Raw genomic sequence first — 22,656 nt, forward strand, 5'->3', positions numbered from 1 at the left:
TGTTTCTCAAAATGTGAGGCTTAAAACTCCATCTCTGGAAACAAATCATGGAATTTTAGAAACCGTAAAATTGTGAAAAGTGCACGTTTTATCCCAAACGGGATTATTAAGGGCTTTTGACATACAGCCTCCTGATCCTGATCCTGCCAGTGAATTTGGTCCCACCTGGAACTGGAGTCCAAGAAATGAAGCTCAAATGGTCAGTGAGATCAGGGGGACATACGATTCCAAATGGATGAATTACTGCAGAGATTCCTACAAAAGATTGACAGAAGTCTCACGTATACTTGTGTGTGTGTGTGTGCGTGCATGCATGCGCAATTATCCCTAGTTTCTACTCACAACACAACTAGTCCCCAGGTACCACATTCCAAGGCCTGACGGCTACATTAAAAAACGGAATTTCTCCTCGACACCTGACACGTCAACAGTCGAGCGAAAAACTGCCCTTTTCCCCCGTCCTTCATACTCTAATTATGGAGCCAAATCCAGTGAATCAAGAGTCACATCACAATTTGCTTTTCGTCCACCACACTGTACGTACATCCCTCATCTGGGCTCTGTCCTCATGTCGTCTTTACAGCCTCCTCCGCGTTTTGTTTACACGTCCTTCCTCTTCGGCAGCGGCTCTCGAGACCAGAGGCCGTCGGTGACCATCGTGCAGGGAGCAGCGCGCTCATCATCAATGCGCTTTGATATGAAACATCCTACGCACATTTCCAGCTGGCCAGTCTTAAGAGCGGCTTTGTCTTTCGCTCCATATGCGTATAGAGAGCTCTGGGATTCTGCGCGTGCACTACGTACCTGTACGTCTGTCTGCCTTTTAACGACTTGCTTTACCCGTCTCTCTGTTTCTGTCCGCACCCACTAACCGTGTGTGTCGACGTCTTTCGGCACCTTTACATTTTGACATCTTAAAACTTTCAGACACGTTCATCGCAGCAAACGGATATCATGTTAGTCTGTCATGTCTGCAGTTGGAGCGATGAAAGGTGTGCCATCAGGAAGCATGTAGATCATGTACTTTTCCTCTCACACTCCAGGGCTTCTTTCAGCAAACCCCAACCTCTTCTGACATCTCCAGCTGCTGTTCAACATTGATTCAGCTTCCCAGCCCACTACAAACATTGACCGCTCAAAGAACTCTTCTCTGCTTGAGGTCCTCATGTAGATCCTCAGGCTCCATACGGGGAACACGGCGTACAGCGAAACAAGGGCACGCTGAAGTACACCTGTCAGATTGTGGGCAGAAACAAGTTTATAGGAAGCGCTACACAAGAAATCCCAAATGAAAGTGTTTATGAAGAATGCGGAAGAGCTGCAGAAGATGGAAGCTTCACACTGGACATGTGAATATAACTAAAATGTATTAAGAAAGGAAAACAAAATCCCTGAAATGTTTGTCATTACAAGATGTGCTTCTTCTTTCAGTCTCCATCATCACTTTCAAATACAGACCTACAAACGCATCGCATCTTTCACGTAACTCGGTAAATACTATGATTTATACTATGATACGATTGCATCCTTTTGTGGTAAATAAAACCTGCCAAAATTAAACAGATAATAAGTGCACGCCGGAACAGTTTTGTGGATGGACTTTTGTAATTGAACCCTTTTTTTTTTATTTGTGCCGCCTGATGTACAAAGTAACTCTTTAGATACGATTTAATAGTAACTGAAAATACTATTTGGATCAGTTCCACATTTTCCCACTTTTTAGTACTCATGTAAACAGACCTTTAGCTGTAAAGAGAATTTAATATTTCCTGCTTCTTCCCATAAGATCTAGCAGGGTTATTGCTTAGGTAAAAAATAATGGGTATATTGCCAAATCAGACATTTATGGATGGTGGGTGTGTTTCGGAATGTAGATGACTAATGTCATAATGCAGGCATAATCCATTTTACCGAGAATGAAAGATAAGGTCATAAAGCGGGGTAATCCCTGCAGGCGACACCCACTCCCTCCTCCAGGTTCATCAGTTCTACTGCTGCACAGGCTACACACGAGAATCTCAGTGCAGCATTTTTTTGGTCTGAGGTCAACATTATTTCACCAACTTGCACTGCGGTCCAATGCAAATATTAGCATATTTAACCAGTATAGTGAATATGGTAGAGCAGCTAAACTGGTAGGAGAGCAGGACAGATAGAGTGACATATATCACATTTAGACTTAACCCTTGTTCAAAGTCTGCAAATCTTTTCCGTCTCAGATAAAAGACAAAATTATCATTGAAGAACAGCTACACTTTACCAATTTAACATAACTGTTGCAATAGGCTGTTGTTGCCACTCGAGGGCCCCAAATCACAGCGCGCACACACGTATCTGCAAATGTACAAAGGACCTTTTCCAAAATGTTTGACAGCAGATTTCACTGCAAATTTTCTACATGACATTTCGTGCAAATTGAAGATTTACATCATTTTAAACTGACATTATAATACAATTACCTATAGATAAACCCTAGTGCACCTGCCACACCCATGCCATCAACATAATCAGACACACCTGGGACCTGGCAGGATATAAGGCAGAAGCAAACGTAGAAGGACGTGGAACCTTGTTTGCCAACAGTGTGCTTGTTTTGAGTCAGCCTGCTTCTCGCTTCTGATCCTTGTTCCCTGTTCTTAGTCCACCCGCCCGAGTCCTTCTCCCGAAACCTCTTCTCTTCCTGTGATCTGATCCATGTTCTCGTGTTTGACCTGTTACCTGTGTTTACCTACCTCCATTCTGGATTTCCTGATAAACGACGTTTGCAGTCCGAAGACCCACGCCTGTCCCTGACTACGGTTCCTGTCCAGTCCCTAAATAAACTCCTGTGTACTCCGCAGTTGAGTCCGCCTTCTCCTTCCGGACGAAACCATGGCAGAACCTGTAAAAACAAGTCCATGTGCTACTGCAGGAACCTGAGCTACTGCTTCATCAAAGCACTAGTAAGTCACTTTACATGGTGTCCAAAGAGTACATGCAGCATTAATTCAAACATGTTCACAAAACACAAAAAAAATCCACTATAAAAACTGAGAAAACTTGTTTATTCCATAAAAATTGTCAACAAAACCATTATTTACAAAACTCAAGTCAAACACAGAAAAAGAGTTGTACAGACATGGTGCCTTATTGACACACATTGACCTCCCATTATTCAGTAGAAAACAAAAACCCAAAGTGGGGGAGAAGTACAGTGAACACGCCTGTAAAAAGCCCCCCCCCCCGCTTAGACCTGCTCCAGGGAACGACACTCCACACGAAGCTCGTGTGAAGCTCACATAGAGCACTTTTTAGCAAGTCAGTAAACAAACAATATATGATTGATACTTTATTAAGACGTATATACTGCTTAAAAAGACTATAATAATAATTTATGGAAGACTGGAAAGCACTTTTACAGAAACCCAACGAGGTATCTAGGGAAGAGTCAGAGTCAAGAGTGAAGTCTTTCAGGACAGATCTAAATCAAGTCTGAAGTCACTCATCATAAGAGCATCATCTTGTCCAAGATGAAACGATGTAAGAAAGGCTACTGCAACACAGAGGGCAGGTTGACATTACTCCAGGTAGTAACTTGAATCATCAGCGCAATGACAGTACAACTACTGTACTCAGTGGCACAATCTGGGAATTCTGTGTTCCACTCTGGCAGTAAACTACCATTCAACTTATTTTATTAAAAATACATTTTTTCAGTCCTATTTTAAGCTCTTACGTTGTGGGGGGGGGACAAGGAAAATGACTCTCCGGGACCGATACTGAACAGCCTCGACGCAAATCAGTATGAAACTTTGGTTAAGTCAAGAGATTCCAGCCATGAACATTTAAACCAGCTCTGTGCTTCCAATTTCCACAACTTCAAGGAGGGAAATATTTCAGCTACTGCCATAACCATTCAAAGAAACCATACATCATCCTCCCTGCCACCTTCCCCAAGCATTACTTGAGAAAGGCAGATAGGAGCTACCATTAGTTAGCGTTTGAAGAAAATAAATATTTATGCTTCTTTGCCAAATGAACAAACATTTCTGTTGACAATATGAATACTATTTATGAACACTGAGTTCATGAAGAGCTACATGAAAATTAATGAGACTGCAAACAGTATCAGAATGAGAATGACTGCCTTCTGTTTGATTCTGATTGTAGAAAGGGATGTACATGTCCCACCTCCAACAGTACAGGGGGTTCCAAAAAAACTGCAGGCAGAAGGCGAAGGGCTTTCACACCAGTGAATTAGAAGAAGAGAGTGATGGAAATTGCTATTTAAGGGTCCTGAGCGACAGACTTCACAGTATGTTCCACTTCCCACCTCCAACATACAAGCAAAGCATGTTTTCTCATTAAAAAATGCTGCTGCGTCCCTCCTGCAGAATTCTGAATGCTGAACCTACAAATCTGAAAATGGGTTTCAGCCTCTGACACGTCTTGCACAGCTGAATCCTACAGCCAGAATGGAATGTTCCACATTAAAATGTGATGCATTAGTAGAAGGCACAGAAAGGGCCCCGCTAAACAGTGTACACTATGTAAGAGTTGACACACTATTAAAAAGGGGGTAAAGCTTGTCAAGGAAAAGACAGACACTGAAGGTAGAACTCTTATAAAACCACAAAGTAAGACAAAAGGTAACTTCTCCATGGTCGTACACGTCCGCACCCTTGTAGAAAGGTTCCCACAATGTAAACACATCCAAATTAATGTCAGCGACTCCCCACATCCAATGGAAAACATGTAGAGCCACTGCCCCCCCTCGCCGGGTGTGAAACAGGCACATAGAATGAACTGTACATTTGGTATCCGGTCGTTCCTCTCTCAGCCTTGTTAAAATGCCCAGGGTTTTATTAGTAGTTGAACCTGACCTTCTGAATGTCTCCAATGAGTGTTCTTGCTAAGAAGATACCCACCATCTATAGGAGAAAAACAAAATTGTACATATGAACAAGCAAAAACTGAAGGAAAACAATGTCATCACATGTGACTTAACATTGACTTGTTAGGTCCATCCATCATCATCATCATCAACGACTGCTGGCCCTAACATCGGACCGCAGTGGTGTGAAACGTACCTCACTGAACATAGGGCATGAGGCTAGGAGCACCCTGGATGGGAGTGTCCATTTCAGACCAATCACACCTACACACATTGACCCCTAATGGCATTGCAGAGTCACCAAATGCCCTGAGAAACATGTCTTTGGACAGTGGGTGGGATATTTAAACAACCTTTTACTCCAAACGTGGATATAGTCGTATGTAAAAGATTTGCTGAAGTTTCACAACTGCAGAGGGTGGCACGATGGCACAGTGAGTAGTGATGTTGTCCCACAGCTTCCGTGTGGTGCGGAAAGACATGGGTTCAATCCCAACCCCCTGGCTCTGTCTGTGTGGAGTATATATGTTCTCCCTGTATCTGCATGGGTTTCCTCCCACAGTCCAAACACATCCTGTTCAGGTAGACTGGTGAGTGACAGAGACAGTGTGTGTGTGTGTGTGTGTGTGTTCCACTGATGTATGGATGAGTGACCCATTGTAAGTAGTGTATCTAGCAGTGTAAGTCACTGCAGTGAATAAGGTGTGTGGGCTGAAAACACTACATAGAGATCAGTAGAAGCTGCTTTGGAGAAAAGTGTCTGCTAAATGAGGAATTGTAAACTGCTCCTAGCTTCAGCTGTAGTTCACATGATTCAGTGGCCTCATTCATATTTCAATGTATATTCCTGTGTAGTTTCCTCTAAGTCATGTGTAGTGAGGTTGTACATTTTTATTTGGGTTGCAAGAAAAAACGGTCAGAATGCAATACCTGCAGCAAGGAGACGACAATGAAGACTCCAGCTACAATGTAGATGTTGCGAGGCAGCCACTCCTCCAGCGCTGAGATGCAGCCTTTGGTGTAGATGAAGTTGCTCCAGTCACCCTAAAACAAAGGAGAAATTCAAATGGAGAAGGGAAGGAAGGCTCAAGGGCAACAACAAAGATAAATCACAAATCCTTTCCTGCCCCCTTGTTGGCAGACTTCATGGGCACCCAGCATATGCGATTTTTGAGATCATGCTGTCGTGGACAAAGAAAAACAGTAATATTGCAGCATATGTAGGTACAGATAACACAGCAAGTAATTCAAACTGCTGAGTCCAGCAGCTTCACTTTGCTCCTAATACTCAAAATACCTACAAGTATTGCTGGGGAAAAATACCAGATAAGGTGAACACACAATCTAAATAATAATCGGTACAGCTCGCCAACCTCAAGAACTGGAGCTGCTAGTCTTTGTCTAGATAAGTGGTTTACATCGTCGGGAAAACTACACTAAACTAGGTCATTTCCTTGGGGTCTGATGTCAGGCTGACTCTCATAGGCTCCAGAGCATAGCCATGAACATCTCACACACACACACACACACACACACATACACACAGCCAAGCACGAAAATTACATTCGCTTTTCATCAACCTCACATCCACATTTACAGTATATTAGTCCTGAAAGTCAGGAACCCAGAACAGAAAGAGATCTTTAGCAGCTTTGACACATGTACACAGATATGAAGAAGGAGCTCAACACTAATTTGCCATGTAATCTCTCGTTTTGTACAACCTCCCCAGAATGAAATGCTGCTTTCACAGATGTTTTTGATCCTGAACAAAAGTTTCTGCGCATGAAGGAGATCCTATTCTCAATGCAGCATAAATGAGTCAATTTCACATTCATATATGCACAGAAGACAAAAAGCTGTGAGAAATGAGAAATATTCAATCAATGTGCGAGAGCCAAAAGTACCTAACCTTGAGAAGCACTGCATTACGGGAGCATTTTGTACAAATGTCACAAGAAAAAAATGTAAAACTTGTTCAGACTGGCAACTTGTTTTCAGGTCTTACCTTTGTACTTCTGATGTCGTAGCCACATTGGGTGTTTACTACAGAGTCCTGTGAAAACTGAGCAAATGACATGAAGTCATTTAAATGTGACAATCTGAAAGTTACTGGTGTAACTCATGACCTGGCTGAACACGACAGCAGTTCAGACACTCTTGTACAGGTGGAAGACAAAACAAGAGAGACGTACAGTGAGAAACAGAATTTAGACACTCACCGCAGGGTCGGCAACGCAGCAGGAGAAAGGAACTCCACAGCGCTCCCTGCTACGGTTCTCACTCGTACAGTTGAAGTAAATATTCTGGTCCCAGTCATTGGGGTTTGTGGCACCACAGCAGTGGTTCTGTGATGGGAAACAGCTCGACTTATTTTCATCATTAATCAAAAAAGAAAGACGGGGGAAGAAAAAAAAAAATCACACACGTACTACAGGGTCTAAGTGGCGAAGCAGAGAAAAGCCGGTTGAAGAATTTAAAGAGTTAATTTCATGAATTCGTTGACATCCGCAGGATCCGTCCGTATCTAACAACAAACTCTACGCAACCACTTGTCCAGGCCGCGGCGATATCCCACCCGCACTACTGCAACTCTCTCCTGTCTGGCCTTCCAGCTACTACTACTAGTCAGATAAAACCGTAATGAACCAAACGTTTCCTTTATGGCTTTTATTTATACATTGTATCTTCATCAAGAGCTTACAGAAAGCAGGGTTTCAGCGTTCCTCTATCCAGGAAACACTGGGCGTGAAACAGGGTACACCACTGAAAGTTTACGTTCTCTTTTACTAACATGAAGGTGCAGTAAAGTTAGGTGCGCTATAAAATGACGGAAAACAGATAACGTCCAACATCTTCTGTTGACTGTGCTGCGCTACGCTTTGCCCGTGCAAAACGGTGTGGGGGAACGATACAGCAGAGCAGAGAAAGGAGAACGAGGTGGAGAAGGTATTAAGTGTTTTAAAAAGTCTGTCACCTTCAAATCCCAATTGCATTTTACTGGCCGTGCGGAGGTACCTGATTCATTACATAAACATGTTTGTCATCACTTTGTCACTCTCAGTTTTGTAAAAAAAAAAAAAAGCAGAGGAGCACACATGTACCTCCACTTATCCGCTGTGTAGTTTCTGTAAAAATGTTGCTTATAGCGATAATCACAAATAAAATTCACGCATCCAGCCCAGAAAACCTGCTCATCCAGCGCAGAAAACTCACTCACTGACTTCCACCGTCCGTCCTCCACCTCTCCCTCTTCTAAACGCATTTACTGCTCACTAGTGGCACAAAACAGAAGGGCAAGGAATTGTGCTCCACAGAGAAATGTTAGAAAAAAGAACAGTAAAGAAAATAAAATGAAACATAAAACTTTGATATCTCTGATATCTAAAATTCCTAAGCAAGATGTTCAAAAGGAGGTACACGTGTATTTAATTTTAGACTAGTTAAATAGTAATTGTGGGTCCTTCCTACTTCCTTTACCCCATCCACCCTCACCAGCTTTTGTAGAGAGTCAATAAGGTTCTGCAGGTCAATGTCGTCCCGGTAAGCCTTTACGTTGGCCAGGAAAAAGTCACTGATCCACTTCTTTAGAGGTTCTTGGAAGACAAAGGCCATCACAGCTGCTGTGAGCTCGAGAAAGAAGATGAAGCCAATGACCCCAGAAAACTGGAAGACAAACACAAGTGTTGTTACTCACGATGCCGGATAAGGATGGTGCACAACTCACACTGAGAAGGAAGCACTGTCACTCTCAGAGCGAACGTTTTATAGCAACAACTTCACACACATCACTGACGATGAGAGGAAACAGCTCTAAGTGCAACTGTGTAAAATGAGCACCTGCACTTTCTTCTTCCTAAATACATATTTACAGCTGAGGGTCAATTCACGAAATCCTGTCACAAACTCTGCTGTAGGTAATAAGGTAATTATACAATGCAGCAGGTAAAGGGGTTCATTTACAACACATTACAGCTTTTACCGTTTTGCAGAGTACTGCCAAGTAGCTTTTTTTTCCGAAGACAAACTCTGGCATGTAGTAAATTGAGCCCGTATTTAAAGACACACACTTGGCTGTAATTATGTGCCCACCCACTGGCATCATTGAACATCTCAGCTCTTACACTTCTTTCCCCACACCATTTTCAACTATATCTCAACTAAATAAAATCACTGCCTTTCAAAATTATGCATTTAAACAGAGCGCTAACTTACAAGCAACAGATGTCACATCTTTATTCACAGTATCACTTTTTAATCTGTAACTTTATTCAGCAAACATCAGCAGGAGAGTCACTTAAGTCCCCTAGTTTGTGCTAAACCTACACCAATCCCCCTATTTAAGGTACTCGAAACTTCAGCGAATTCAATAGAGTTGCAAGAGGAGGAAAAAATGAGCCGCTACTCACAAACTTGAGAAGACAGATGTTCTCACGAAGTGCTCCAACACACCCAGCAAAGCCTAGGATGAAGGTGACCCCGCCCACTGCCAACACCAACAGCACTGGGTCGAATCCATGAAGCCGAGAAACCTGGGAGAGGTCCAGCAACACCCCCTGGTGGAGAAGCAAAGTAATAACAACCACAAATATTTCAATTTTTATAATAGGAAGATGAGAAAACAAGCTACAGAAAAACATATGTGACATATACTCACTAAAAAAAAAAAAAAGTCTGGATTTTTTTTTTTTAAATCCTTACAAATACAATGCTTACAAAGAAGAGACAGGGACACAGTTCCACTGTCACCCAGTAGAGCTTTTCAACATAAATTGTCAAACTGGTTTTGCCGGTGCAGAATAAAAGAAAAGAAATCTCAGCCTGCAACATACCGTCAGCTATCGTCAGCTAGTCTCAGGATGAGGGTCAGTGTGTCAGGCAGTTAGGGCCTGAATGACCAGAACACAAACCAGGACTCTCGTACACAGTACATAAAGTACCAGCACTTGCATGGCACAAACTCGACAGAAGAGCCAAAGCAAAGCAACCCACAAGGACCCTGCATCTCCAGGAACTACTGCAGAAGAGCTGTGGAAATGTCCCGGCCCGGATTTCCTGCTCAGTATTAACGGAAGGCATCGTGAAAACAGTTTCCAGCGAGTGGACTCCCAACTTTTCCTGGTACTGTACTACACTCCTGCATGCTGTTTCAATCAGAAAGCTGATATGGGAATTCAATCAGCAACCACATCTGAATTTCGACACCCTACAGAAGGAAGCATGAACAAACAGTGAAGAAGACTGATAGTGAGCTACACAGCACAAATGAGCTGAAAGCAGGACGTCCCGATCTTACCTTTTCACTCCAGGCCCAGAAGCCAATGGCTATAAAAGCAGCTCCAACCAACTGCCAAACAAACAAACAAAACAAACAAAATGCAAATCTGGTGCTGAGTGTCACAATGTGTGCATTGTTGAAGAGGCTGAACAAATTATATTTACTGGACATATCAATCTTACTTGATGGCATTTTAAATAGAAAACATGTAAATACACACCCAGAGCTGGTTAAATAAGCTATACACGCTGAAATCCTAAAGTATATTCATTATACAAAGTGAGCTTTTTGGTTTCTAACCAATAGAGTAACAATTCTAACATGAATTCAATTTCTCCACTGAGAGAGGAAGGCAAGGGGAGACGTGAATTCAAGAGTCCCTGCAAAGTAAATGCTTTTGTTGCCTTTCTTCTTTCCCGTTAACTTCATTTTTCCTCTTTCTGTATTTCTCTGGTTTATCACCTTTTGTTCAAATTTTGCTTGTAACAGAGCAACAACAACAACACAACCTGTGTTTTCCCCGTCAAACTAGTAGGTGGCAGTAAGAATCGGCCGAACAGAACAGGAGTGCGGGAGCACACTGCGTCCAGTGTCTGTCTCTTATTCTTCAGCGTTGATCATCGACAACAAAATAACAAGTATTGCACATTTATGGTGTGAACCAGTCAGTAACTGGGACTGAACATGATATTACAGTACAGGTTTACATGTGTGCGAAAGTCAAACGTGAACACAAACAAACAATGGATTTATCTGAAAACCTCAGTTTTATCCCTCGGTATTTACTTCTGTATGTTCATCTGTAAATGTTTTAAACATCTACGCTGTTTCAGTGGGTGAGACAAAGATCACAGTTTAATTTTCACGTGTACATACAGTGAACCTAAAGCGCTCCTCTAGAATATAGTAGAAAACAAGGTGCTCAGTTCCCAGCGAAGAATTCATTGCAGACAGAAAGTAGCAGGATATGAGCACATGGCTCTTTTTAGCTTAGAACAGGAAAACGCACACTGTGTTTCTGTTTGAAACTGAGGAAAACAGAAATGTATTGTCAAACCTATGATCAAATAGTTCTGAAAAGAAAAACATTATTGAAAGTTAATCATACGTAGAAACTGCATTTGGCTTCAAACATGCCTTGGTCTTTCCTCTCAAATATTGTTTATTATAAGGAAACAGATGTCCCAAAAAGTAGCACTCCATACATTTCTAGGAAGAAGGAAAATGACAATTTCCAGATCAGTATGTAGAACAAGGTAACACTTTATTAATGCCAAAACAGATCTGAAAAGATGATATATGCTAGAGGTGTAACACACGGTACACACACTTGTTCCAAGTACTCACCCAGAAAATAATATTGTAGCTGAACATCAGGTACTTGTAACAACAGCTGACTTCTGCATTCTTATATCGGTAATAGTACATCTTTTCACTGTTCTGCATTGGAGGAAGAAAAAGACATCATCACTGATGTGTACAAGTAGATTTTGAAAAAAAAAAGACGCAACACTACATGGATGAATTTACATTTGATTTTTAAAAAATACCACAGCGGTTTCAATTCTGGTAAAGGAACGAATTTTCAGATTTTTGCCTTTGCTGCCATTTATAAATACTCTTGAAACTCAGTAGGAAACATTTCCAAGTTTACTTTTTACTTTTATTCTTTTACTTGCATTTTCTGCATGGTTTATTTTCCAGAATGCCTGTTCTGCTGTGGAGCAAAAAACCGTGTACAGTTGTGCTTTCCCCCCATGAAGGACACTTGAGCCACAGTCCGAGAGAAGAGAAACAAGCTGTGACTGGGAGGAAGGAAGGGGCCCAGCTTCAGCTAACCAATTTGTCAGCTTTACTTCTTTATTTATTATTATTATTACACCGAGAAACGATCCAGTGACTAGAGCTATGTCACTTATATTACGCTTTTTTGACTGCAAAGTTACATGAGACAGTGAAAAAACAAATTACTTTGCAATTTCCAGTTTTGCTAGTTTATCATGAAACACGTGGAGAGAATTTAAACACTTCATTTTTTCTCCCGAAAAAAATCCCAAAGTATACCGCATCTTTTTCTCCTCACTTTTATTGTCTCGAGTTAGCTGATGCACAATGTCTTGCCAGTCACTTAAAAGTAAACCGCAATGTTGCTTCATGTTAATAAAAGACATTAAACGGCACCCGTACTGTACCCTGCGTCATGCCTGACGTTTCCAGGACTGTACGGAGGAACACAGACCCAAGTTGCTGTTTAAGCTGTTGCTGAAAACGGGACAAATAAACAAAAGCCTCATGTATTAGTCCTTTATTGAGCCTCAGTGAATTTTCAGTTCACTGCAATGTTATCTGATATTTTTAAGGGTGCCTAATCCATGAATAAATCAAAGTATTAAGCTGTTTTATTAAGCTTTTATTAATTGTGACAAAGCGGATGGACTTACAAACCATTCCAACTTACTGACTTCCGGTGCCAAAATAGTTTGTAAACTGAGGCACAAGTGCATTTTTATTGATTATACTAATTATTGCACAATGTATTTTTCATTCTTACGCAATGAGTGCAATTTCAGCCACCACGACAAAACTGACAAATCTCTCACTGGTAAATCCACGAGAAACTGAATTATGAACAGCAATACATTTGAGAGAAATGGGCACACTTAAAACTCTGAAACCAAAAAAGATGTCCAAACTATAGACATGAAATGGTAATCTAAAAGTAATATTTCCCAGGACTGTTAGTGACATGACTGTGTATAAATCTCACAGTTCTCTGGACTCCAGTTCGGTTTCTGTTCAAATAACAGCAGGCAAACACTTCTTCAGGGACTCTGAACCATTTCATAGTTTTTGTGTTCTGCTACGCCTGATTGAGACACAGAAGACTGACAGTGTGCCCTACTGTCCTTTTTGTGCCAAGTGTCCAGAAAGCAAGAGAAATGACTCATATTTACCACTTGTTATTCTATGACAATCACTGCATTTCTTTCTACAACTTTCTATGACTTTTGATATGCAGTCAAAGAAATGATAGAGAAATAATGTTTTATAAATGTCCTTTTTTATGCCAAAGTACCCAAAAACTGTGAGGGGGCGGCTCTGAAGTGTGCACCAGACCTCCTTAATGGTCTCTACACAACAGGCTGTCTCCTCTAAAAACCGCAAATTCAGATATCTGATAAATGTAATAATTTAAAAACTTTTATAGAAAAATCTGTACAATGACTGACCTTTGTGACAATAACACAGATAATTTACATCAGATTCAGTTTATGACTATATAATCCCATTAAGACAGCTATCCAGAGGACACACTAAATGAAAAAGTACTCCCAAAGAATACTTCAACAAAAACGTATATGGTACATTGGTGTGTTCACTGCGCATTTCACAAATTATGCGGTGGTGCGGTGGGTTTGGCCAAATCCTGCTCTCTGGGTCTGGGGTTCGAGTCCCGCTTGGGGTGCCTTGCGACGGACTGGTGTCCCGTTCTGGGTGTGTCCCTTCCCCCTCCGGCCTTGTGCCCTGTGTTGCCGGGTTAGGCTCCGGTTCACTGCGATCCCGTAAGGGACAAGCTGTTTCAGACGATGTGTGTGACAGACTTTCAAATGTGTAAGAGGTCATACAAAATGGTAATGGACCACATCTGCTTTTCAGGTTCTCAAGTTACGATAACCTTTGCACAGCTTATGAAACTGGGATGCAGGTGCAGTGCCTAATAATACCCATGTCAACTGAAAGACCTGCTTAAAAAAAAACCAAACAAGCAGAAAAACAACGCAGTGAAAATCAGTATTGCCAGAGACATTTAGACACAAGGAGGCTGACTGACCGCCAGGATCATCACTGAAGTACCAGATCCTTCTGGATGCAGGTTGTTCATGTTGAGAGTTGAGGGAAAAGTGACTTGAGCAAATCAGGAGCAATGACCGATACACTACGCCAACGTTCAATGAAGAAAACACTCCTCATTCAGCTGAGAATTTGTCAAAGTTACTTATGATGTTAGATTTGTAACCGACTTACATTGTGTAACAACCTGCGTTACTGTGTTTAGGCGGGAAGACTTGCTTCGTGTAAATAGTTGCATTGTGGGTAACCTGCAAATAGCATGCGCAACCGCTGGGGGTACTTCTGGGGAAAATGGTGGGGTGACCGTGTGCGGGGGGATGGGAGGTGCTAAGCAGGCTGGCTTGAGGTGCAAGTTCTAGAGGAACTGGGGTCCTTGGACTGAGAGCATTCTTTCTCCGGCATTGGTGTTCAAATAAGTAGTTTGAGACGCACGTCATCTCTTCGTTCTTCTTTGCCCCATACAAACCTATGACACCGTGCGATGCAAATGGTTCATTCGCGTATATGGTACGAGTATTCCTGGGGGTCTAGCAGTAAGTACAGTGTCTCGATGAAGGGTGTAACAGCAGGAGTGGGAGGTAAAATCGAGGCCCTTTTCACTCCAGGCCTTTAATGGCACAACCACAGTGGTGTTACTGCTACATGAATAAATGTACAGAACGTGTGAATGTTGCGCTCCAGCATTTCGAAGCACCTGAGAGCCAATGTGGCCTCTTGCAGCACTGCCAAGTGAGCAGCAGGGTAAACAGGGTAAACCAGCTGTTCCAAATGTAACTTACTGTTCCACAATAGTGTGTCTATATTAGCGCTGCTGCCTTGGAGCTGAAGCTGGAGGTTAGTGGTTCACTCCCCACTTCCTGCTGTGGTAGTGAGGACATGATGACGATAGGAAAGAAGAAACTTAGTTTCCGGTTTCCCTCAACTGATACACTTACAGTATCTACGTGGGAAAATCGCTGTAAGTTTAGTAGCTCAACTACTAGACTAGTACCATTTTCGTCTCGCACACGACACGAATCAAAAAAGCCCCGCGGTGCTAAGTTAGTTTCACAACAACTGAACTTTGCAGCTGCAGCACGTACGGTACATTGAGCCTGCGAACCTGACAAGCTACCGAAACAAGAATATAATGCGGAAACGGTTTGCTACACGTCCTACTCAGCTACTGTACATTATGAGAGAATATGGAAAAGAATCAATTATTAGGTCGTCCGAGCGAGGAGACGCTCGACTTGTTGATTTCGCAACACAACTTCAACGTTGAAGCGGAAAAACTTGTCACTCGGAGCGGAGCGACTCGCGAGCGCGCCGTGAACGAACACGTGACACGTACAGTTCAGCGGTCACTCACACGTTACAGCACTTCGCCACATGATTATTATATGATTTGTACAGTAAGACTTAAGTTAGTTCGCACACGCGGCGAGTGACTGAGCGACCGCTCGCTCGCTCGCTCGCTCGCGCCGCTTCCTGTGTGCGTTGCCTCACAGTCATTCGACCGCACCGAGCAAACTCTGTACACGAGACGAGAATCGCTGCCACGGATCATCATCAGCCGACTAGTCTAATGTAATGTTGTCCCGCCGCGGCGCCGCGTCGAAAAACGGCCTCAGAGAAAACTAGTATGTCCGTCGGGGAGCGTAAGCGACACACGAGCAGCTGCCCACACGACACGTGCCGGTCACCAGTGCCGTAGCGTAGCGAGAGAGACAGAGAGAGAGGTAGTAGGGGTTAGTCAGGGAGTCGCCCGCGTCCTAACAACAGAGAGAGAGAGAGAGAGCGTGCGTGGAAGTGGCGCAAAACTTGTACTAACAACTAGTACTAGGCACGAGCTAAACTCGAGAAATGGCCCTAAACTAACTGGAAACGTAACGTTAGCAGCAAATGACGCCGGCCGGCGCCAGGCAGGCAATACTTACTTACTCACTCTGGGCCACGACGATTTCCGCACATCATGATCATGATATAATTAATACCGACTGTATATAATATATGTAACATATAAATAAACGTACACAGAACTTACTGTCGGAGCGGCGAACGGCCGCGTTCGTTCCCTCGCAGCGCTGCCTCGGCTTTGGTTCGCGCCGCGTCGCCGCTTCCTGCGCGGGCAGATGGGCTCACGCGAGCTCAGCTCGAACCGAACGGCGGGCGGACGGACAGACAGGAAGGCGGGCAGGCAAGCAGGCAGGCGGGAGGGCGGGCGGACCATCCCGCTTCCCCGAGTCCAACCCATAAACGATAAGTGTGTCACATTAAATAATGTGACACTTTTTTTTATCCAAACTGCCATTTGTGAAGACAAGACCGGCGTCGGCGGCGGGTTGAGACGTGCGAATTTTGTAAACCTCATTGAACTCAGTCTGAGCATCCGCTGAGTGCCCGTCAGTCCATGATCTACGTTCACATGATGATCTGCATTTAGTAACTTTTACTACATTTTATTGTATTTATTGAGCAGACCCAGTCCCATGTCATCAACATATAATAAACTGGACAGAAAAACCACTGGAAGCTGAATGAAGAAAAAGAGAAAATCCGAATCATCGACGACGAATGTTGACCCAACGTCAGAAAGTCAGTGGAAAATTAATAACCTGTTCGCTCAGGGAAATAAATGTGTTTTGTTTGTGCTACGATTCTAAGTGTTTTCCGTGGAGAACTTCTCACCCAAGTACCTTTCTTACTCACTCAGTGGTTGGGATCAGTGTTCACTCGTGTGTGTGTGTGTGTGTGCGCGCGCGTTTCCTCGTGGATTCACTTCTCACTAGTTCAGTAGTTGTTGTGCCAAAAGAGCACACGCGCACACACGCGCGCACACACAGTGATACACATACACACCTGGCAGTGTGTTCCACAGTTGATGGAAGAGAACACAACACCTACTGGTGCCTCTGCTCAGGATCCCGAGCTCCTCCTTCTGTTACACTAATAGCTTTCAAGCATCACATCCTGTATTTACAAATGCAGATTAAATATAGACCCTTTCAGATATTTCTGTCAATGCATAAACTTTGTCCCAACAGTTAACACACACACATTTTCAGAACCGCTTGTCCCTCACGGGGTCACGGGAAACCGGAGCCTACCCGGCAACACAGGGCGTAAGGGGACACACCCAGAACAGGACGCCAGTCCGTCGCAAGGCACCCCAAGCGGGACTCGAACCCCAGACCCACCAAAGAGCAGGACTGCGGTCCAACCCACTGCGCCACTGCATCCCCCTCAACAGTTAACAATCCATTGAAATAACTTAGATGGGATTTATAGCCACAAGGTTTGAAATCCAGCAGAATTAATGTAAACAATATGCACATTAGAAAATGTATTTCGATGAACATGAACAAAATATTATACCAGTAGAACCACTTTCTCTCCTGCACTCTTATGAGTGTTTAAAAATGCAGAGGATGATCTGAAACTGTGGGCAGCCAAGATTTTATCAAAGCACCGCTTAGTGTCCATGATCATCATGATGGATAAGTGACAGCGGTTCCATGTCACATGTGGCTCCGCTGTGGCTCCACTGTGTGCACGTGGACATGTGTCCCGCTGGCCGACAAACGTAAACAAGCACTTTATCCCGTCGTGTCCTCGAGTGACATTGCCAGATTATTATTGGCAGGTCGACTCAGCGGCTCTTGGGGGACTTTGTCTTTTTCCCGTCAAGGTTCCATTCTCGTCTTCTTCCCAACGGTTCTGAATCCGCACGTGGTCCGACTGGTCGCAATGTTCGTCTCGTCGTCTCCAGGTTGCAAGATTAAAGTTTAACGGCCGATACAAGAGTAGCACTCCTCTACTTTTTCTCATAGAAGGAATACATGCTAAGCACACTTTTGAACAGGATTTTTTTTTTTCTTTACACATTTGGATGAAATGTTTGGTCACATTCTCATTAGAATTTCTGTATTTGTCTCATGCAAGAGCAGTACAGCCCCCCTTCACTAACATAACTCAATTTATGAGTGCTTGGATTCATAAAAGCACTTTTCATGAACTGTGGCCTAATCTACTATTAATTTAAATGGGAGATGTTGTAAGACGGTGTTAAAAGTGACATTTTGCACCCGTATTTTCCCGAAATATAAAAAATGATTGCATGCCAACAAAAGCAAGTGCTTCACTTCCTACATAAAGCTATAATCACACAGCCTAACAGGAGAGTTCTTTCACTGGAAGCGCCTCATAATGCTCATAAAGTGCCGTAACAAAAACTACAGTGTATAATATCTAAAGTTTTATGCAGCTACTTGCATGATGTACGTCGGTGCATATGGTGAAGGAAACAAACGAACTGTACTTAAGAGTCACACATCTGCAGCTATGTCTCTTTCTCCTCATATAATGAACAAATTGCATTTTCTATGAGATGTACGTCGCTTTGGAGAAAAGCGTCTGCTAAACGAATGAATGCAAATGTAAATATTATCGTACTGAAAGATCCTGAAAAGAAATGCATCAGATGAAGAAAGCACATGACGTACGGTAAACGAACGATGAAGGGATGCCGATGTGCAGTCACACGAGCACTGAAGAACAGAGGCACAAGTCGTACCTGTGGCGAGTCTGATGTTGTTCCTGTGCTCCTCTGTATCATGAAGCAACATGTTTTTACTTTTTATTTTTTGCTTGACAGGTAAACCAGCAAAACTGTGTGTCTGAAATCACTGATGCTGTCCAGTGATTATATGGAGCATGATATCACGCGCCGCTTGCTGTTCTTCTGACATCCAAATGCAGACGGATGATTCCGAAAGTCTTCCGAGCTGATCTGTTATGGGCAACAAGATTTATCATGTGTGTGAGGTGATGTGTGAGAGTCGATGACTCGTGAGTTATACAGCTAACTTGAACTTCGAAAAATACTACCTGCTATTACATTTTTTGCAAAAAGTCTGTAAAAGTTGGAGAAGAAACTTGATGAACTGCATGGAAGCACATGTGTTTGTGGTAATGTAGAATAAGACATGCAAAAGATGTTTTACATCTGTTCCCAAATTTTAAAAGAAAGAGAACACATTTAAAAAAAGAGGTGCTGTGAACATGAAAGACAGCAAAACCAGTTCTACACTGAAAAGCAAAGCCCTCATAATGTCTTGTGGCTATTTTGTAAAATAAAACAGGTGTAATTAATGTCTAAATAATTGGGTTATTTAGAAACTAATTTCAACATTTATATTTGCTTCTTTCCAAAGCCGAAAGAACCGTATCCTGCCATTGTTCTCAAATACTGTTTGTTCTCTTGCCATGCATGTGATAATGGAGCCTCGCAAGAGATAAACTTCCTCTTCATGTGACGGAAAGTTACACAGCAGAGCGGTGTGGAAACACGTCCATGATTTCTCCACAGCTGGAGAGGGAACAAAGATCATTCCCTTTCTTCTGGCTTTTCCACAGTTGTTCTCAGGGTGAAAACAGCCACAGCAACTTCCAGAAAAGAAAAGCAAGTCTGCTGAACTTTGTCCTGCACTGTCAAAATAGCTGAACATAACCAATATGTGAAGTAACAGTCAAGTCATTATCATTATCAATTTCACATATATTAAATACCAGAAAATTACCTGGAACTAATTCTAATATCCTGTTTAAATTTTCGTTTCATGGACTAAATGGACCCATTACTCCACGCTGTAGAAAACAAACCTTGACAGATGTTTGATTCACTAGTTAGTTAAAAAGTGCAGAAGTCCCGAGAGACGTCTACCTTTAATTCCCTTATCTTCGGCCCGACGCTCATTACCTACATTCTCATTAAATGCAATGCACATCCGAATAGACGAACGAAGGGCATTTTGCTACCACTGGTGTGAGAGAGAATGAATCGCAAGAGTAATAATAGCACTTCATTCACTGGTAATGAATCACTAGTAGGCAAACTAACCCACAGCAGCTTAAAAAATGAAGAGGTGCTCGTAGCAGGAGTCCTTTTTCAGACTGAAGCATCGTGAATGGCCCATATACAGCGGGATCAGTTGTAAAAACTTCCCTGGAAAAGAAAAAAGTCATAGTTGAACTCATTCAATTCCAATACAAATGGCAGCACTTGACATGCTTTTCCCCTTCTCACTTTTTTAATCATTTCTAATAACAATTTCTTTAATAACTGAAAAAGCATATAAGTTGCTACTCATGTAATGTACACTGGTGCATATGATGCAATGTGAGAAATGGGCTGTACTCAAGAATCACGTGTTTGCATCCAAATCTCTCGTTCTGTTGATGGAATGCACTCCTTGTGTTGTTCTCTGAGATGTAGGCTGCTCTGGGGGAAAGAATGTGCTAAATAAACACATGTAAAGTGTGATGTTTGGTTCCACTTTGAGGGAATGCTTCTCTGAAAATCAAAATAAGATGAATGTAAAGGATCTGTACAATATCTACAAGGAAACACCTGAAGACATTGCAGAGAGAAGAGGTAATATATTGAAAAAAAATAAAAAGTGAAACCAAAATCACAAGTCTAGAGTTGATGGTAGAAGGCATCACAGTTGTTTGTTGTTCAGAAATGAAATGTAAAAGTGTGAAGTGACTCACGGAAACTGTATGTGCTGGCTATCTGAAAAAAAAGACTGGATATGAAAAACTGCAGTTTTTCATGTGCAGTAATAAAAACAAGTACACTGAAATTAAGATGAATTAACTGATTCTTGCCTGAATAAATTAATTTTATATGTGTTGAAAATCTCTGTCATACTTTACCTGCACTTTAGAAGGATTTCAGTCCAGAATGGTGGATTATAGTTTTGCCATTGTAGGTATATTTCTGGATAAAGTAGTATGTTTATTTTCTATAGCAAGTGGTTGTGTAATGTACATACAGCATATGTTTCACAATTTTTCCAAATGGGTTTCTTTGTTTATGTGCGTATTGCCTGTGAACAAGTCATGCAACGAGATGGGGATGTACTGCAGGTAATGTGAATAATACCTTAGCGGCATTCTAAGGTTGCTATTGAAATTCCATTTTGGACCATACTTGGGAACAAGAACAAAATACTGAATTACCGGCAGTATGGCATTCTTTTTCTTGATGGTAAGAAAATAAATTTGAGTTGTAGAATTGGTTTGATAACTGTTCTTATTGTCTTTGTAAGACAGCTTGCATTAGGAAACGCAACTGACGTCATTTTGTTTTCCCTATAGTTTAGTATTTTTAAAATGATCTCAGCGCAGTATAAACCGGCAGGGGCGAAAGCGCCCTTGCACATTTTTAATTGGGAAGCCACGAGTCCAGAATTTGCTGAAAGCTGAAGTTTTAATTAGATTCTCGTTTCAGTTGGAAAAGCACCAGGCGGGCCTTCCAACAGCCTGCTGTAAGGTGTAACGGCAGGCTGCCAGCTGGGACCATCTGCTGGAACCAAGCAGACGTGTGTGACTGTGGGCCCATCACCCTAACCGTGCACACATGCTTTGAGTCAGACGCACTCAATGCAAAAATGTTCCTACCTACCATGCTGAAGACAGACGCTGTTGGACATTGTCTGTCGTGTTGAAAACCTTCTGGATACGACAGGCTCGTTTTCTGTCATTTTCGTGGTTATACTTTGCGCTCTTATTTTAATTTAAAAATACAAATTTTTTTTAGAATTTGAGATGTAGATGTTAAAAACACAAAAAACACGCACTGCCTGCCCCCATACTGCTCCTAAGCCTGATAGCTATTAATATTTCGTGATCCTTCACATACAGTGGATCCGTCACACAAGCACTTTTCAACGACACCTGCTAGGGATAGCAATAAAGTCTCTGAAATAATCTGCCAGCATCCCTGAGCCAACATCGGGAAAACCAGCACAGAGATTTCACAATCCATGCCATGGTATGAAAAAGTCATCATCGTTCCTTAACAGCTGCAGCAAAAAGAATGAGGTTAATCTGTGAACCGAAGATCGTTATAGTGTAGAGTCGGGTTTTTATTACGGTCGATGGGATTATCCTTCGTGATAATTGAACGGCTGTGAGATCTAGAATGACTCTCGAATGAGCGCAAAGACCACATATGAAAAAAAAAAGAGAAAACTGAAGTCTCATCCAAAACGCAATACTTGGAAACAAAATGCAAAAACACACCTTGAGACCTGTATGCAGTGTAGCAGTTAAGAACATGAGTAAATATAAACTGAATATAAAACTGCAGCATCACCTAAGGAGCGCATTTATGATATAAATTAAAGAGCCACTATTACAAGTGAGTTTTTAACATGCATCACCTGAACTACTGTCAGGGGAAACATGAAAAGCTCCATCCTGCAGTCTAGACCACATGAATTGCTCCCAGGTGTTTTCTTTCCTAACCTTGCTGTTGTGTAGTCTCATCCAAAACCATGTCGCAAGGTAAGCGTGACTTTGTGCTCAGCCGAGACTTGTCCACTTGGCAACAGGAATAGATGAAGATGAAGGTGAGATGTGGTTGTTGGAGTTCAAGTGTAAGAACCTGCTTTCCTGAAATGTGCCCTATTCCCACTGGGAAAAAAAGATGTTCTCTGCGAAACCGCCGTCATGGTGAAGCTTCTGTGGAAAATTTAAGCGTAGAATTTTAACTATAATGGAACATGGTACATTATAATGGATTTTCTTGGAAAAACAAGACAAATGTTACAAAATATCCAAGACATCTTCACTTCTGATCATTTTTACAATTTTTATTTTTACT

The 22,656-nt window shown here is 42.2% G+C and overlaps 1 protein-coding gene across 5 annotated transcripts; it reads right to left on the bottom strand.

Annotated features, from left to right (window-relative positions):
- Positions 1–3,092: 3,092 nt before the first annotated feature.
- On the bottom strand, positions 3,093–16,370 carry tspan14 (tetraspanin 14). Of its 5 annotated transcripts, none has more exons than XM_018738155.2 (9): positions 16,019–16,087; positions 11,499–11,591; positions 10,170–10,220; positions 9,283–9,429; positions 8,369–8,539; positions 7,096–7,221; positions 6,882–6,938; positions 5,804–5,917; positions 3,093–4,910 (listed from the first exon to the last, which is right to left on the bottom strand). In XM_018738155.2, the coding sequence occupies exons 2-9, from the start codon at positions 11,577–11,579 to the stop codon at positions 4,845–4,847; spliced, it is 813 nt and encodes a 270-aa protein (XP_018593671.1). In that variant the 5' UTR covers positions 11,580–11,591; positions 16,019–16,087; the 3' UTR covers positions 3,093–4,844. The 5 variants fall into 5 exon arrangements, 4 of the variants coding, with proteins under 4 accessions (XP_018593671.1, XP_018593670.2, XP_018593672.2 ...); XM_018738154.2 differs by having other exon boundaries at positions 3,094–4,910; positions 16,030–16,355; XM_018738156.2 differs by lacking the exon at positions 10,170–10,220 and having other exon boundaries at positions 3,094–4,910; positions 16,030–16,355.
- Between the last annotated feature and the right edge of the window lie 6,286 nt (positions 16,371–22,656).

This window comes from Scleropages formosus, chromosome 8 (genome assembly GCF_900964775.1).
Source record: "Scleropages formosus chromosome 8, fSclFor1.1, whole genome shotgun sequence".
Classification (NCBI taxonomy): Eukaryota; Metazoa; Chordata; class Actinopteri; order Osteoglossiformes; family Osteoglossidae; genus Scleropages; species Scleropages formosus.

What these genes read in the sequence shown, in the direction of transcription:
- tspan14 (XM_018738154.2), bottom strand. Translation starts at nt 16,296, where the DNA reads ATGGCAGTTTGGATAAAAAAAAGTGTCACATTATTTAATGTGACACAC. An exon ending in ACATCTGTCTTCTCAAGTTT is followed by an intron (nt 8,540 to 9,282) that starts GTGAGTAGCGGC and finishes TTTGTCTTCCAG; the next exon opens with TTTTCTGGGGTCATTGGCTT. An exon ending in GCTGCGTTGCCGACCCTGCG is followed by an intron (nt 6,939 to 7,095) that starts GTGAGTGTCTAA and finishes TCATTTGCTCAG; the next exon opens with TTTTCACAGGACTCTGTAGT.